The following is a 12,272-nucleotide window of genomic DNA, read 5'->3' as shown; positions in this document are numbered from 1 at the left end:
GCACATGTAAGAAGACAATTGTTAAAAACAAACTAACACAACAAACAAGCCCCACCAATGAAGGTCATCATGTACTACCTCTGCCTCAGTCTGAATTCACTTCCTGGGAATACTCAAGTTATTTTTGGCTTTAGGGATCCTTTTAAAGCATAGCAGGCTTCTAGCCTTCCTCCAGGAAGTGTCCCCTCATTCCCAGATATTGAAGGTACCTCTCCTGCCCTTAACCGGCTAGCTTGAGTCCCCTCGAGTGAACTCTGCCTGTAGTCTGTACAAGCACTTTAACTATGGCCTTATAACTTTTCTGCTGGCTCCTGAAATACACAAGCACTGCTGGCAAGGAGAAGAGAGGCAGTCAGTCACCTTTCAGTGAGGCATCATGCAAACAAGACATCCTAGACCTTTGCAGAAGCTGGGTGTACCTATTTCTTATTAGTTCTAAAAAAAATGTTACTAGTCACACATCCACCAGAAGATATTCAAAAGCTGAAAAGTGTATGGAGTGGTGAAAGTTGAAAGAAACTAAGAAACTGAATTAATTTTCATTGCCTCCATATTCAGTAACTTCCAGGACTTGGATAACACTTTCAGGATGAGAGTGAGAGTCTGGCTTTAAGTGTTACAGTGCTCCCAGTGAATTTTGGGGATCCAGTTTAGAGCTGTGTGTTGTACAAGGTATATGTGCTCTGGCTGATTCATGATACAAACTCAAGCATGAAGGACATTCAGAAAATTGGAATGTGAAACTTACAGTTAAAAGGCAAAATACGGAAAGTCATCTCATGGTAACATCATGACAGACAATACTCTGAGTCTTTCATACAGATTTGTCCAAAACACTTCTCTCTTCCCCAAAATGAACCCAAAACCTAGTGACATGCACACTCACTTCAAACAATGGAGAGGTCCAGGAGTAATTCTGGTCACTCTGTTGACACCAGCACCATTCACAGTGTTGAGATGAACTTCAGAGATGTAGAGAGTCACAGAGGAGGACTGCAATCGTGTCTTCACAACTTCCAGTGGACATGTCAGAATTGCACCAACAGTACCTCCACATCTGCAAAAATAAACAGGCTCATTACATTTGTAATTGCAAAGAAACTGAGGGATACATTCACATAGAATTAGCATTATAATATAGTCAAACTGCAAAAGGTAGTGAACCAACCAGAACATGTATGACAGTGCTGCAGCTATTTGCCCTTGAAGGCAAGCAAGCTGTTAAGTCAGTTTGTTAACCCCACAAGTTAGAGTGAAAAATTAAACAGACAAAAAGTGGTGAAGGAGCACAGTCTTCAGTACATGCTGTTCAAATCAGCCCTGGAAAGTAGCTCAGTAGCTGAAATGTTTAACTTCTTATGGTAAATTTTAACTGGTTTTTTTAATGTTTAGTGCATTCCTGACCACAAACAAGGTGCCAAAAATCCTTAAGGGTAGAACAGATTTATGCACTATGCACACAGGGCTACATGTAAAACCTGGTAAAATCTGTGCCATGGCAATCAAATAACATCTTCCAAACCCCATTTGTATTTTGGGCATTGTACCATGAATGCAGTGATTTCCTGAGTGTTTCCCAAGTTCTGCCAGTACAGCAAGGCAGACTAAGATACTACAGAGTAGAATTTGGGAAGACCAAAGAGCCTGAGGGGCTGAGCAGGTAAAGACTTGTAGGTTTTGCCTCAGTCTGTTCCTGTGAGCAAGTCCAGGCAAGACGTGCACAACTTGTGCTGACAGTGCAGTTCCTGCCATGCTGCTGGAGCAGAACACAGCCAAGAACACACTGCCTTTGCACAGCCCCGCTCAGAGGATTCTTCTAGTGCTGATTCATTACTTGCTTATTAAAATCTGCATTCCTATCTGTTTAAATACACCCTCTGAGGGAAAAATACCAAATCCACAAATTCTGATTTCCAAGACAGCCCCAAATGCCTTTACATTACCATTACAGAAAAGCCCCTGACACTTTCCTTGAACCTTTTCAGCAATCAGCATTCTTAACATTGCTAAACACCCTTCTTAGAATAATGACCAGGACACTATATCCTTTAAAAAAAGCAATCAAAAAATCCATCCCAACAAGTAAACCTAGATTTCAATTCAAGTATTAGTGCTAACAACTCAGTTTGAAATCCATTAACACATAAACACAATTTGTACAATATTCAAAGGGCCCAGCATTTGCTTCCCCATTGTAATAACTGGAGGTGTTTGATTCTGACAACATAATTATCAGCTATTTCTTTTCTAACACAAGAAGCTCAAACACCCCCAAAACCTTTAAAAAGCTGTAAGCCTGTTCAACAATCTTTTAAAAGTAATGTTTTCCAAAATGCAAAGGAGAGTTCAGTCCAAATTAGGAGTAACAGCTAAGACTCAAGATTTCCTATAAGTTTTTATAGGTGGGTAGACTGATAACTCTTCTACTGCAGAGAATACAAAAATACAGCACTGCATTCTAAGTAAGTAATCTTTTTGTATGGATTGAACTGACAGTACAGCTGCAAAGTAGGATAGCATTTCATGATGTTCACTTAATGCTCCATTTAAACCTAGTGACCTAGAGGTGTCCTATTACTAAGCCTAAAGGCATCTTGCCCATCTCTAACTCCAACATTAGTCTGGTGTCTACTCTTCCAAGGTTTAATTGAAGAAAGACATCAAGTTTCTTTGTCAGTCTGGAAAAAAAGTATTATGGCAGGAGGATGACCCAGTCTTTCAGTGTGTGTTGCACTCACAGTTAAAGACTGACACATATCTTGGAGTAGCATGCTTGGAGTGAGCAATTCACTTGCTTCTAATCATATTTTAAAATCAGAGTTGCAGAAAGACAGGATAGATGTGCTAAGATTTATTTTAGCCAGTGCTGGACACAGCAGGAGCTTTTAACATGTGAAGGTTCACAATGTGAACACCACACGAGAGCCACAGATAGACCAGCCCTCAAAACAACTTGACATGAAGATGCTCAAGCTCTAAAGCTCTGAGCCGACAGCAAGTTACTGTATTTTCTGCAGTCCAAAGCAGACACCACTCTATGGTAACGTGCCTGAGCAGGCAATGTAGGAAGCTGGCTTTAGAGTTTATTTCCTTTCTTGCAATCTCTCCATTTCCAACTCCCTTGAGCTTACTGTCCTGAAAATCTTTCTGCATTTGATTTTGGGCAGGTTACATGAGAACTTGAGTTTGAGCAACAGTAATCACAAGAGAAAGCACACAGTATGATAAGAGATAAATACCACACAAGTGGGGAAGAAAGTAGAACAAAAAACCCCACGGCCTACATTCTTGAACAGGGCTTGGAATTTGAAGCCCCTAATGCTCCCCAGCTACCTCACACCAGAATACACCTCACCAGAAAAATCTTCCAAAGTTGAAGATTAATGCTGCCCTGGAGCTTGTGTCCTGCATGCTCCCGTGCACCACACCCAAATCACAGGGGATGCCTGACTGCAGCAGCACTTCTGCCAGACATTCACTGTGGATGGGTCAGACACAACTCACTCCACAATGGATTATGAGATTACTGGGGAAGAGGGCAGATACACAGCTACTCAATGTTTGCTCTTTTTAAGTCTGCTTACAGCAAGCACTTGTCAGTGGCAACCAATGGATGTTTACCTGCAATCATAAGGAAGCAGCAGATCACCTGCCTCCCTTTAAGGGCCTTTACCTGCATTACATTCTGCCATTCAAGTAACTTCAAATAATTAGCATCCTTGGCAGCTTCTTGCTGTTGTGTTGTTGGGTGGTTTCTTTGGTTGGGTTGATGATTCAAGATGATTCAGTTGAACCCAAGAGCATTTTCAATGTTTTCCACTAACTAATGACAGTTGGAATTAAACTTCTTCTCTGTCCCCTATCTTCAAGATCTCAAACTGCTACTTAGAGTTGAAGAAAGCAGATAAGTTTCATAGCGCTACACGATTCTGTATCACTCAAGTATTGGAAAAATCCCCAATTTCTACTTCTGTCAAAGTCTAATAGTCCACTTTCCCAGCCCTTAAAAAGTCCCATATAATAGAGATAACATCTGGAACTGAAGGAGTGAAAGAAAAGGCCTTGGTATGTTGAGGAATCAGACCTTCTCAATGGTCACAAGATCCACTGAGTTTGAACAACCACTAAATGAAGGCATAATGCAGTAACTACTCTGACTTGTCTAGTTCACTTGACCTTTAAGATAAACACTGCAAGGCTTGACAAAAACCTGTTTATGAGGAACTGTCAGTAAACAGAGCTTGTGGGTAAATAAAGAAGAGAGACAATTCAAGAACTATGCACTCTGTACAAATAAGCAACTTTTAAGAAGCAATACCAGCTGCTCCATCACCAGCAGCAATGACAGTGTGTTTTACTTAGAAATATATTTCTGGCCTTCCTTATTTAACACACTACTGGAAATATTGTCAAAGAGACAGCTATGTTTTGTGCTCCAAGTCCTGGCAGGTCATTAGCAGCCAGCCAGCAGCTCCAGCTTCCAAGTGTTCTATAAATTGCCAGCAGACTGCTGCCACCTTTGCTACTACCCTCCTCACCAGCTCAAATTAAGGGGAGTTTTTTTAGTTTGTGGTTTAACACAAATTATGGGCTAGCACAGTTGCGAAAAACATTTTTTTAAGAGTTAGAAAATTATTAGATTTCTTCTCCTCATAACACAGGTGGGATTTTGTGAACCACTTCAGACATTTTTACTACCTAAAACCACTCTGGGGCTTCAGTATCTCCAGTCATGCACTAGGCCCCAACAACTGTGACTTGTAAGAACACTTGCTAGTGTGTAAATTTTTCTCCAGGATTAGATGGGTTTCACCTGGTAGAGTAAATAGGTGAGCAAATACATTCCTGCTGACAGAGTGTAAATGGCAAGTGAAAAATGGAAACACCTGAGACACTTCTGTGTCTGAACTTTTATAGCACTTTCTAACAAATGCTGTTCAGAAGACCACTTGCTCCTCTTATCTATCCTAGATGCCTCTAAGCAACGTTTACTACAAGCTTTTTTCAGCTTTGCCAAGTGAGTATAAAAACACCCACAAAGCTTTAATCAGAAACACGTGATCATAAAAGGGTATGAGAAACCACCTGTAGGGCCCAAGTAAACTGAAGGGTAGAAACCCAAAGATCAATGGGTAAATCCATAAAAATAAACACACTGGTAAAAAAAAAAGGAAAACCAAAATCCCACCACTATTAACACTGTCAAGTTAGAGAATTAAGTCTTCAACTTGAGCCTTCTTGTGCAGTTTAAGAGACATGGTGCTCAGTGAAACAGATTCATGTACATCATGAGACATGTAGTTATTATCTAACCTGCAGGATCATGACAAACTTAAAAGACAGCAAAACTAAGAACAGTTGTATACTGGACATCTCTTGGACAGAAGAACCTAGGGAGATGACAACACTCACCTAAACTATAGCTTATTCCAGACAGCACCCATGGAAATAAAAGCCCCAAACACCCCACCCACAACACATTTAATTTGATCCCTAATGTGCATTTAGAAGTCCATCACCTCACCAGACTAACAGAAACAAACCTGGATCTACTGGGCTTTAAGCTCTGCTGGTAGTTGAACACAGACAGTTCTGACAACCATTTTCCCCAGACAGATGTGTATTATTTGTGTGATGCTGCAAGGAAAGAAAAATGCACATGCTTCAAAAACCTAAACCTACTTGGCATTCAAATCCCAGGTTCTATTTGCAGAGACGGCTGCATAAGAAAGCCTTCTCTTATTATTCCAAGTTGAAGGTATCTGCTAAGGAGTCACTGTGTTTGTCCAGAGTAGTTCAGTATCTTTTACTGTTACCTTTCACACCTGCAAGTAAGAGCAGAGAGCTCCAGCATGGATGAGGGTCTCCAATCCAGGCAATGGACTGTCTGTAAATGCTCTAAAGGAGATTAAATATCCCAGTGTCAGTGTCAGCGGACCTAGAACTTAAACTTTCAGTGCAAGAATGTTTTTATTCCTTGAAACAATTATATATTTTATAAAAATAAAAGACAAGGCTGCATGGTGTCAGTCTCAGATTCATCTTTCACAGTGTTTGTAACCACAACCTCAAAGACTTGAAGATAACCCCTGACCCTGTTATCTCAGGTCTACATTCATTCATGTATTTTACAAGCTATCTATCTTTCCTGCATGAAAATGGAAGTTCCATACAAATACTGGCTGTCAAAAGAAAAGAAAACTGAGCTCAACATTCTGCCAAAAATAAAAAAAAAAAAGAGGTATCCAAGCCTCTTGCAAACAGAACTCCTTCCTATCTCATCACTGTAAATTCAGGTCCCAAATCCGTCAGCAATTTCATGGAGCCATCTTAGGACCAGAGTAACTTTCACATCAACTAAATTGCAAGTTTGGATATTAAGTCTGCAGTATCAGTCTTTTGATGACATATAAGGGCTTTAGCAAGTACAGCCTTCAGAACAAGCAAGAATGTACCTCATTAAACATGAATTTTCATGGTTTTCCTGTTATTATACTGTTCAACTCGCAGACTATAAGCATTTCCATCTTCAGTATTAATACAGTGTCCAGGAGCACTGGCAGCCAGAAACCCTTAAGCCCCTTATTCACCAATTATGTTTCTTTACTAACAGAAAAAAAAAGTGAGATAAACTCACATCCTTAAACTAAAAATACTAATCAAACTTGCTATTTCTAATTAACAGCATAAAAATAAAATCCCCTGATGTGCTGCTACATAGAAACCTACAAGTGAAAACAGGAAAAACAGCACCAGGGGATCAAGCATCACTTGGTTCCGTTATCCAAAACAAACATCAGGAATGAACAGTGTAGCTTCTACTAGGAGCCAGGGGAAATAAACATTTACAATAACATTTGTGTTAAGTAAAAACCCCTCCAAGCATCTGCATCTAGAAAGAAATATGAGAAACATACCAGTGGCACAGTGTCTCAAATACTGACCACAATTTTCACACAATTTGATAACTCCATGGAGCAAAGCCCAAGCTTTAATCAAACTGTCTTATTCCACACAGAAGTATATCTGAATATAAAAATAGCCAAGTTTGGACAGGAAGGTACTAACCTTCTTCTCACTCATTCTGAAAGACATCCAGGTTTCCATACCAGGAATGGATGTTAGGGCAGAGAGGAGCTAAGTGCTTGACAAGTCTGTTATGACTCAAGTGGCTATTTTCTGAAAGGGCATAAAAAAGTCCCTATCATCACAATACCCACTACAGATTATTATTATCTTTTTAATCAGAAAACCCCAAGAGTCTTTCACCTTTACTTCATAATTTTAACAGTGCCTGATCTCTGAGAATTCAAAGATTTATCTTAAATACATTTTCTGCACCTCCATCAGAGTGATTTCAGTGACAGACCAATTTGAGACAGTTCTATAATCAAGACAAATAAAGAGACTCCTCCCTACACTCCCTCACATTCTAAACTAGAAAACAGCCAACTTTCTGCAGGAAACACAGGAGTGAAGAGAAGAAGCAAACCTGACACTACCCAACTGTTAACTCAGAAAAGCAGCTGAACACACCTCCAAACCCAAAATGGTCCCTCCTTTTGCTGAGGAAACACTCAGGCAAGTTCACTGCTCTGAGGGAAGTTTGTATGATACAGAATTACTGTCATAAGCTTTCTGGAAATTAAGAAAAAAATCATGAAAACCTGAATATCATTTTTGTAGCCAACACCTGAATTTTTATTCAATATACCAATTATCATTGCAAGCAGGTACATCCAAAACATATTAATTTTCCCTATAAAGCAAAAAATTAAGGGTTTCTACTACTCTTTTTTTAAGGAGTCAATACTCTCCAGCACATGGTGTGACTCTTGGGGAGAGCTCTGTGCAGGGCCAGGAGTTGGACTTGATGATCCTTATGGGTCCCTTCCAACCTGCCATATGTTCTGTGATTCTGTGAACTAGAAGAGCACTTAACTATCACTTACATACTTGAACCAAAATGTTAATCTACAGCCTACATTTCAATCACAAGGCTTTGTAATTTAAGGATTGAGAATGTTCAACTGATTTCTTCTTCATTTGGAATAAAAGCACCTGAGTTTACACTACCAACATGCTGTCTACAGTCACAACAGTTGCTTCGTGACTAGATGATGGAAGAACAGAAGATATGAAAAAAAAAAAGCTATAGCCTAGGCAGCTACAGAGAAATCCCAGGATGGCCCCATCTATGTTACTAAACCAGCAATGTCACCTGTTAGTTTCATTTTAGAAAGCAGGAACTAAAGAATGAACTTGGACACTACAAAAAAACCCAAGCAGATTGAGATATTCATGTTGTTTTCACAGAGACTCCAGTACAATGTAAAGGAAAACAAAGTTTCCTTGCTTTTTAAGTTTCACTGAAGGCTAAAGATCACTCAGGTGATCTGTAGCGCACCAAATTTGCAAAGTCACGAGATGACCCTGAAAACTTTTCTACTGCTAAATGAGACCAAATATAAACTGTTAGCTTGACTGGACTATGGCTACAGGAAACACGTGGCTGGCACATGCACATGAGGAAACTGCACTCAGCCTTTTCCTCACAGAGTAACCCTTGACCCATCTGGGCAGCAGCTCACCACAGACCAGAGCCCTCTGCAGAAAATAGGAATGAACCAGCTGAGTTGAGCAATCTTCATCCGGTCTTAAGTTTCAGGTTTGTAAATCTGTTTGTGACATTACACACAACTCTGCCCAGTAATCCCCCCTGTGCAGAGCTATCAAGTGAGCATCACTCACAGAATCACAGAATAACTGGGATTGGAAGGGACCTCTGGAGACCACCCAGTCCAACCTCCCTGCCCAGGTAGGGTCACCTGGAACAGGTGACACAGGAAAACATCCAGGTGGGTTTTGAACGTTTCCAGAGAGGGAGACTCCACAGCTTCCCTGAGCAGCCTGTTCCAGTGCTCTGCCACCCTCAACATAAAGAAGTTCTTCCTCATGTTAATGAGGAACACTTCTTATATTTTAGTTTAGGGCCACTGCTCCTTGCCCTGTCACTGGGCACCACAGAAAGAGTCTGGCACTGTCCTCTTGACACCCCATGACATATTTCTATGCATTAATGAGATCCCCTCTCATTTATCTCTTCTCTAAACTAAACAGGCCCAGCTGCCACAGTCTTTCCGCATAAGAGAGATGCTCCACATCCCTAATCATCTTTGTGGCCTCTGCTGGACCCTCTGCAGCAGATCCTTGTCTTTCTTGAACTCCTTCTATTGCTTTTTTGAAGTGCTTACAAGGATGTGAAGTCTTAAGAAAAAAATTATATGCTACTATATCTGCCATCTGCTGCATAACCACTCTCCTCTTAAACAGAATGCCAGAAATTAAGGGGTTGAAAAAGCCCCCACAGAAGCAATAGACCAGGTGCATAATGTGCACAAACCTACAAAATGTGCCAGAAGCAGAGAAGGTGCCTACGAGTAATCCAATTCACCCAGACCTAGTCAGAGTAAATACATTATTGTTCCACATCAAACACCCAGTCCAGAGGCAGTGAGCTCATTTTTGTCAATGAAGAGCACAAATGGAAATCACAGCTCCAAGCTCTCCCATGGGATAAAAAGCACGTTCTCGGTGTGTCACTCCCACTTCCGCACAGCCACACTCGCTCCCCAAACACGCTTTTACAGTCAAGCCAATTAGGATCCCCAGCTTTCCCTTTTAAGCCAGGTGTCCTTCCCACCCCGTCCCGGGAAGGGCCACAGGCTGCGTAACCACATACATCCCGTGCGTTTTGCGGATGAAAAAGACAGCGAGACCAAACACCTGCGAAGGTACAAGAGTTACCTCAAACCTAAGTAAAGCTACAGGGGACACACCTTTACTTCTAGCTTCATTCTTCCCTCCCACTCCTTCTGCCTTCGTAGGTGGAACGCTGCAGGGCCGTGCCAGGCAGCACAGCCCGGAGCGCTGGAACACATTCCAGGGACGCAGCGGCCCTTGGACGCGAGCGGGACCGGCCGAGCACTCCCAGCCCGCCGAGGCACCGGGCGTGCCCGGGCAGCCTCCGCGATACAGAGCCCATCAGAGCGGGCTTCTCCACGGAAACACCGGATAAGGGACAAACCCTGGGAACGGCGCTGGTTTTAAGAGAAACCTCCACCCCAGCGCTCCACCCGCGACACAACACAACCCCCAGGCCCGAGCGCTCCCAGGGCTGGGCCCGAAGGCGCGCGGTGAGCCCGGAAGGGCCTCAGGGCAGCGGGCGGGGAGCGGAACGCGGCCCCCCCGGACCCTCGGGCACAGGGAGTGGGGCAGCCCCGCACGGCCCTCCCGGGACACCCCAGGGCTCCAGGCAGCGGGTCCCGCCGCAGGCGCGGCCACCGCCCCCTCTCCCAGGCCGAGCGGCAACGGGCGCTGGGCCGGACCTGCGGCCCAGGAATAGGGACGGGAAAGCCGGAAGATCCCTGCCCGTGCCTTGTTTCACTTACCCGCCGGCGAAGAGATGCACCAGGGTGTCTCTCTGGCTCATCCTCGTCGCCTGCGCCCGGAAAAGAGAAAAAAAGGTGCCGGGCGCTTCCGCCCCGCGCTCACCGCGCCGCAGCCGGCGGGGCTGCGCTTAAATACGGGCCAGGCGGGCTCCGCCTCCCGCTACTAGCTCCGCACCCACACGGGCCCGGCGGGCTCCGCCTCCATCGCCTGGCGGGGCCCCGCACACACACGGGCCGCGGCCGCCGCTCCCTGTGCGGGGGGGCCGGGCCGGGCCGGGAACCGCCTCCCGCTCCTCCCGCCGCGGCCGTTGCGGCACGGAATGTGACCGAAATGAATATGCATGACATGAATATGCAACGAGTCCCTTGGGCTAAACAGACACGGCTATTGGCTGCGGGGTGTGACGTCACCACAGGAGCGGGACCTGCCTCATGAATATGCAACACCACCCGAAGTAAACAGAGGTGGCCGTTGGCTGCGCGGGATTTGACGTCACCGCACGCGCTGCCTCATAAGCCGGGCGGGGAGCGAGCGCGTTTCTCTCTTCCTCACGCCGTGCGGTCGTGGCGCAGATACAGCGGGACCGGCGCTGTCGTGTCCCTGCCTCCCCTTGCCTTTTTCTTTTCCTTCTAATGGGTGTTATAAGTGTGTATAAGTATCTAAAGCGGGGGTGCCAAGAGGACAAAGCCAGGCTCTGCTCGGTGGTGCCAACCAACAGAACAAGGGGCAAGGTGCAGAAACTGATGCCCAGGAAGCTCCACCTGAACACGAGGAAGAGCTTCGTTACTGTACTTCTTTACTGGGACAGATCGCCCAGAGAGGTTGTGGAGTGTCCCTCACTGGAGAGATTCCAGAACCGCCTGGATGCAATCCTGTGCCCTGTGCTCTGGGATGGCCCTGCTGGAGCAGGGAGGTGGGAGCGGATGTCCCACTATGGTCCCTTCGGACCTGGCCCATCCTGTACCTGCAGCTCCCTGGGCTCACAACGTGCCCCTGGGCTGGCCCTGAGCAAAAGGCACATCCAGCTCCTGCAGAAAATGTGTGGGAAAGGGGTATGAAAAACAGCCCCAGTGCCTCCAGCACCCCAAGCAGTGGTATTAGTAACGTGTGTGGTACCCTTATGTTTTGTTTCCTCTTGTTTTCAAATTCTAGCTCATACCCTCAGCTCCTAAAGCAATGCATCCCCTCAAACATCACCCAAACACTGGCCCCTTGCATGTGTTTCCAAAGTGAGTATCCTGACTCACTGAGCAACTTTCAGCTTGTTTTTCCTCAAAAATACACAGATAAGGGAAAATAAATAAGGCTAAACAGGCAAATACTTAACATCACGTATAAAAATGTTGTCAGGATTAATATTTTGAAAATCTAAGCACCTAAAAGCAGATAAATGGCTAACTAAAATCTTCATGAATATCCACACAATAAATACAAAAATCTTCCAAAATATAAGCAACTGTCTCATAATAGCACAACAATTTTTTATTTGTGTACTAATAAAACAGGAATGCATTCTCTGAGCAGGTGAGCTGATGTGGAAGAATAATAAGCTGGAAATGTGAAGTGAGATTTTGCAAGACAGGTGGGATTTAAGGAGGAGGTTGGGTGGGAGAAGTGTGAGATGTGGGAGTGCTGGAGGAGAAAGTTGTTACACTGAACTGGGACAAGTAAAAGTAGGACAACGATTTTGCAGTTTCTGTTCTGCGTTGCTACTCCTCACAGAATGCAGTTGGAACTAATGATCAAATGACTGATAATTGTTCCAAAACAGAAAAACAGGCAAGACTTTCACAAGCCTGGTGCATGTACATGAGATATGT

At 44.2% G+C, this 12,272-nt stretch overlaps 1 protein-coding gene across 1 annotated transcript in view; it reads right to left on the bottom strand.

Moving 5' to 3' along the window:
• SLC25A36 (solute carrier family 25 member 36) overlaps positions 1–10,668 on the bottom strand; it is a 32,120-nt gene extending 21,452 nt beyond the window's left edge. Inside the window, exons 1-2 of the mRNA XM_027686197.1 lie at positions 10,452–10,668; positions 887–1,057 (exon numbers count right to left, since the gene is read on the bottom strand). Of these exons, the coding sequence (XP_027541998.1) occupies positions 887–1,057; positions 10,452–10,492 (212 nt within the window). The 5' untranslated portion in view covers positions 10,493–10,668. The remainder of the gene's footprint in view (positions 1–886; positions 1,058–10,451) is intronic.
• Positions 10,669–12,272: the final 1,604 nt, after the last annotated feature.

The sequence above is a fragment of the Neopelma chrysocephalum genome, unplaced genomic scaffold (assembly GCF_003984885.1).
Source record: "Neopelma chrysocephalum unplaced genomic scaffold, ASM398488v2 Primary Assembly neopelma1_70, whole genome shotgun sequence".
NCBI classification, from domain to species: domain Eukaryota; kingdom Metazoa; phylum Chordata; class Aves; order Passeriformes; family Pipridae; genus Neopelma; species Neopelma chrysocephalum.
Note: the sequence above shows the minus strand (reverse complement) of the source record. Positions and strands in the feature narration are given on the sequence as shown.